General features: G+C 36.6%; 2 protein-coding genes across 4 annotated transcripts in view; one reads left to right on the top strand and one right to left on the bottom strand.

Moving 5' to 3' along the window:
• STRN3 (striatin 3) overlaps positions 1-4,518 on the top strand; it is a 113,035-nt gene that overhangs the window by 107,680 nt on the left and 837 nt on the right. Inside the window, exons 17-18 of one of the 3 annotated variants that reach the window (XM_007451267.1) lie at positions 3,521-3,607; positions 3,690-4,518. The exon at positions 3,690-4,518 is cut by the window's right edge and continues 837 nt beyond it. In XM_007451267.1, the coding sequence (XP_007451329.1) occupies positions 3,521-3,607; positions 3,690-3,859 (257 nt within the window). In that variant the 3' untranslated portion in view covers positions 3,860-4,518. The remainder of the gene's footprint in view (positions 1-3,520; positions 3,608-3,689) is intronic. The other 2 variants (XM_007451268.1, XM_007451269.1) reach the window with 2 other exon arrangements.
• COCH (cochlin) overlaps positions 4,171-4,518 on the bottom strand; it is an 18,075-nt gene continuing 17,727 nt past the window's right edge. The window contains exon 11 of the mRNA XM_007451266.1: positions 4,171-4,312. Coding sequence (XP_007451328.1) covers positions 4,305-4,312 — 8 coding nt within the window. The 3' untranslated portion in view covers positions 4,171-4,304. The remainder of the gene's footprint in view (positions 4,313-4,518) is intronic.

Below are 4,518 nucleotides of genomic sequence, written 5' to 3' on the forward strand. Positions count from 1 at the left end.
CTAGAGCACAGGCTCAGTAGTTGTGGCGCACGGGCTTAGTTGCTCCGCGGCACATGGAATCTTCCCAGACCAGGGCTCAAACCCGTGTACCCTGCATTGGCAGGTGGATTCTTAACCACTGTGCCACCAGGGAAGCCCTTGAATTTTTTTTTATCTGAAACATAGAAATTGATAGTATGAATGGACTCAGTAAGTATTTAGATTTTAACAATAAAAGTATATTTAGTATTTTGCACTGCACTGGCTACTATCATGTATAAGATGATGTTTCTGCTTTCTGAGGGCTTATTGTCTGGGGAAAATAGTGTGTGTGGGTGTGCACACGCTCATACATGCACACACTCATGCGTAATGCAGTAGGATAAAGGAGTCTTCATAGAGTGAAGGTTTGAGTGTTTCCTTGAAAGAATGGTAAGGTGTTTGTTTGTTTCTTTTTAAGTGAAGAAAATAGGAAATTCCAGATAAGGGCATATTTTGAGTAGAGGCACAGCAGTGGGAAGTTGGGCTGGAACAGAAGTTTCTTATAGGCAAAGCCAGAGAGGTAAGTTTGGAAAAGGAAAGCAGAAACTATTGAGGTGAACTTTTCAGAGCCAGGCTAAGAATAATGGATCTTTGTTTACACTATGAACTATGAAAACCACTTGAATATTTGAGCAGGGGTTTGCAATATTGGTTTAGAAAGAGTATTCAAGTCACACTATATGGTAGACGCTTGACTTCAGAGAATTTAAAACTTTCAATTTGTACTGTTTGTTCCAGAGAGATCTTCAGGGCTCATGATTTTTAAAATTTTGGTAGAGGGACAAATAGGAATTGCATATGTGCTGTGCTCAAGAGACTTGGCTAGTGGGTGAATCTGGGAGAAGGTGTAGTACAAGTGAGGGATGTGGAGGACTTGGAGGAAGAGGGTCTGAATTGCTTATGGACTCATTCATTCAGCAAAGCTTATTATGAGTATCTGCCATATCCTCAGCACACTTCTCCATGCTTGGTGAACAAAAATAAAATATCTTGTCTTCTTGAATCTTACAGACAAGTGGTATATTGCTTTCTGTAAGTGAAACACTGTTCTATTTGATTTACATATACTAACATGTTTGCTCTTCTAATAGCTCCGTAAGGTAGATACAGCACTATTATCTTCATTTTATAGTTGAAATAAAGGACTCAAAAGGAGTTATTTGTTCAGGGTTACAAAACAGAGAAAATTACAGGTTTGGGATTCAAACCCATGCAGTTTGCTTCCAGAGTCCACTATTTTTTTTTTTATTAGTCTGTTTCTTCTCCATTTCATAGATTATCCCAAATAATAAGATTATCTTAAGTCAAAGAGCTTAAGGTGCCGAGGAAGAGAGAACTGGTGACTGCATGTGTCCTCTGTTTCCTCAGTCATAGGAAGAAAGAATTAATCTTGGTGAGGGAAGAAGGGTGGTAGCAGAGCCATGGGGCAAAGGTAAATTTGGTTAAATGTGAGAAGCTGCATGTATATGCTGCTGAAGGAGGGCTCCTAGTTGTTGGGAGGGGTCAGAAGCTTTGTGACTTCTGTGGTCACTAGTAGAAACCCAGCATCCTGCTTGGTTCAACATTGCACCTCTCTGTAAATGGTCCAATCTGAAGGTCACTCACATTCTGAAGTGACTTCGTGACTATGTAGAGGAAGGTTGATTCTAAACTGACTTTACATATCATAGTGAGGGTTAGTTCAGTGCACAGGCAGGAAAGCTGAAGTTAAACTTGGAAAATTATAGCACCCTTAAAGAAATGGGTAAATCTGCTATTTGGTTGAAAGAATTCTTTGGTTTAAGACATGTTAAATATAGGAGATGTAGGATCATTCTCAGGAGAGAAATCAGAACTAGATATATGAATTAAGAGTCACCATCATAAGACTGATAAAATATCATAAGAGCTGATATTTTAAGGGAAGCTGATGATGCTTAGTAGTTAACCCCCTAATGTTTTGAGGTTATTATGCTAGAGGCCAGCCATTTCATACTCTGGGTTTTTTTTTTTTTTTTTTAATAGGAATATTCAGAGGAATGGATTCTAGAACTGATAGATGAATTATGTTGAACTAATAGTATGTTGAATGATTTTTCTGTCAGAATAGTAGAGAAAAATCGTTAAAATTACTCTGTTAATCTTAGTATTGATGAAAAACAGACAAATGTGGTTGAAATGACAGGAGACTGATTTTGTCTTTAATTGATAATTGTTTAGTATTGTCAGAAAATGGCAGACATGTTTTTCAGAGTAACTTTTTGCACATTTGATTATGTTGTGGTTTTGTATTCAGGTCAAGGGCTGTAGCCCCATGGCAAATAACAAAAGTAGGTCTATTTCAAGTCTCAGTGTGGAATATCATCAGGGGACAAGGAGCATGGCAAATGACTGTAAATAGAATTCTGGAGAAAGACCTCCATCTCTCATTAGGAGCAGCCCAGGCATTTGAGTAATAAATATTCATTGCTGAAAGAAAGGGGAGGAAATTTTTTAAGTTAGTGGTACTTGCTGTTTTATTCCTTTCTTGGATGAATCAATTTATGATTTTGCTTTCCAACCATCAGAACATGTATTGCCAATGCAGAGGCTGATGCCCTTGTATTTGTGCAACACAACTTTGTATTCACAACTTGTTTTTTTAATTTCAATTCACTATTGAATCCATTTGCTTGCCAAATCTTAATGAAGATATTCACTAAATTATGTTTTCCAGAATAGTGCTTTTGTTACTATCTGGGGAAATCCAGAGTAATTTCTGTGATGTACTCCCACCCTTCTCCCCTTTCTTGTTTCTAATGTATTAAATGATTGACATTTCAGAAGATAAATGATGCTACTAGAATCTTTAGAGAGGAATATATTCCCTGGTGATTTATTTATCATTAACCCTGTATATACAATAATCTTTACATCTCTTAATGAGAAGGATTCTATTTTTATTTTAATTCCCCTTTACATGATCTTAAGCTTTTGATGCAATCCTATAGTCATCATGTTTTCCACTATCATATACTGCACACAGATGTCTTTAGGAGTTGCTGGGAAACTTCTGCATTAGAATTAAAATTGTCTTTAGAATATTATTATAGTGGATGAACCTTGAAAACATTATACTAAGTGACAGAAGGCAGACACAAAATGCCACGTGTTATTGTATGATTTCATTTGTATGAAGCATTCAGAATAGGCCAGTCCATAGAGAAAGCAGATTAGTGGTTACCAGGGACTTGGGGAGGAATGGGGAGTGACTGCTTAGTGGGTACAGGGTTTCCTTTTGCCGAGATGAAAATGTTCTGAACTAGATAATGGTGATGGTTGCACATCATTATGAATGTTCTAAAAGCCACTGAATTGTACCCTCTTAAATGTTTAAAATGGTAAATTTTGTGTTATGTGTATTTTATCACAATAACAAATATTGCTGTGGTGATATTTTATGTCAGTATTGTATTTTGGTTTCTGATCGCTCAAGTTAGTAACTAGTTAAAAACTTAATCTTCTGTTATGTTTTATTTAGGTAAAATGATCCATTCTATGGTAGCTCATCTGGATGCTGTTACAAGTCTAGCAGTAGATCCTAATGGAATCTACTTGATGTCTGGAAGTAAGTCTGAACTTCCTGTACTGCCCACAAATTTTGTAATAGAACTGTTACTCAGTAACATTTTTCATTTATTCTTTTACAGGCCATGACTGTTCTATTAGATTGTGGAATTTGGACAGCAAGACATGTGTGCAAGAAATAACAGCACATAGGAAAAAATTAGATGAATCAATTTATGATGTTGCTTTCCATCCATCAAAAGCATATATTGCTAGTGCGGGGGCTGATGCCCTTGCCAAAGTATTTGTGTGAATCAACAAAAACTCTCATCATAACAACAGATTCGCTTGGACAGAGAGGGTCTGCATCACTGCCATCAAAAATGTTACTGATATGACACTACATGTGATCTGCCTGATGAAGGCTATATTTGGGGCAGGCATAAATTGGTGGAAATCACATCTTAACATCAGGCTCATTAATTTAATTGTACTTACTGTATTTCTTGGGACAAAAAAAGGACTCCATTATTTGTGGCCTGTACTGGATATGAACTGAGCGTATGTCTGTCTTTTAGGTATCTTTAAGCCAGTGTGGAGTCAGATCTTACAAAAAGACTTTTATTTTGGACTCTGTGTGCTGCCTTAGGGTTAGGAATGTGGTGCTCTTGTTGGGAAGTGAGCTCCAAGAGTAGCTTTTTTTCATCTCTTAGTGATCTTCTGTTTATCAGTTGAATGCCACAGATTCCCTTTTAAACTTATTTTGCTTTAAAAAAATAAAAAAGAAAATTTAACTTAAAATATTTTAGCATTAGTTGCACAAAATGTTTGGATAAAATTCTAGTTTTTATAAGTCTTTTTATATATTTAGCCTGTCACAACAGTGCTCAAGATTGTATTGAAGTTTTTCTGCAGTATACAACCCTGAAACACAGAGATCTCACTGACCCGCTGCCGTGTAAGCACACTCTT

Source organism: Lipotes vexillifer, unplaced genomic scaffold (assembly GCF_000442215.2).
Source record: "Lipotes vexillifer unplaced genomic scaffold, Lipotes_vexillifer_v1.1 scaffold1765, whole genome shotgun sequence".
In the NCBI taxonomy this organism is placed as follows: Eukaryota; Metazoa; Chordata; class Mammalia; order Artiodactyla; family Lipotidae; genus Lipotes; species Lipotes vexillifer.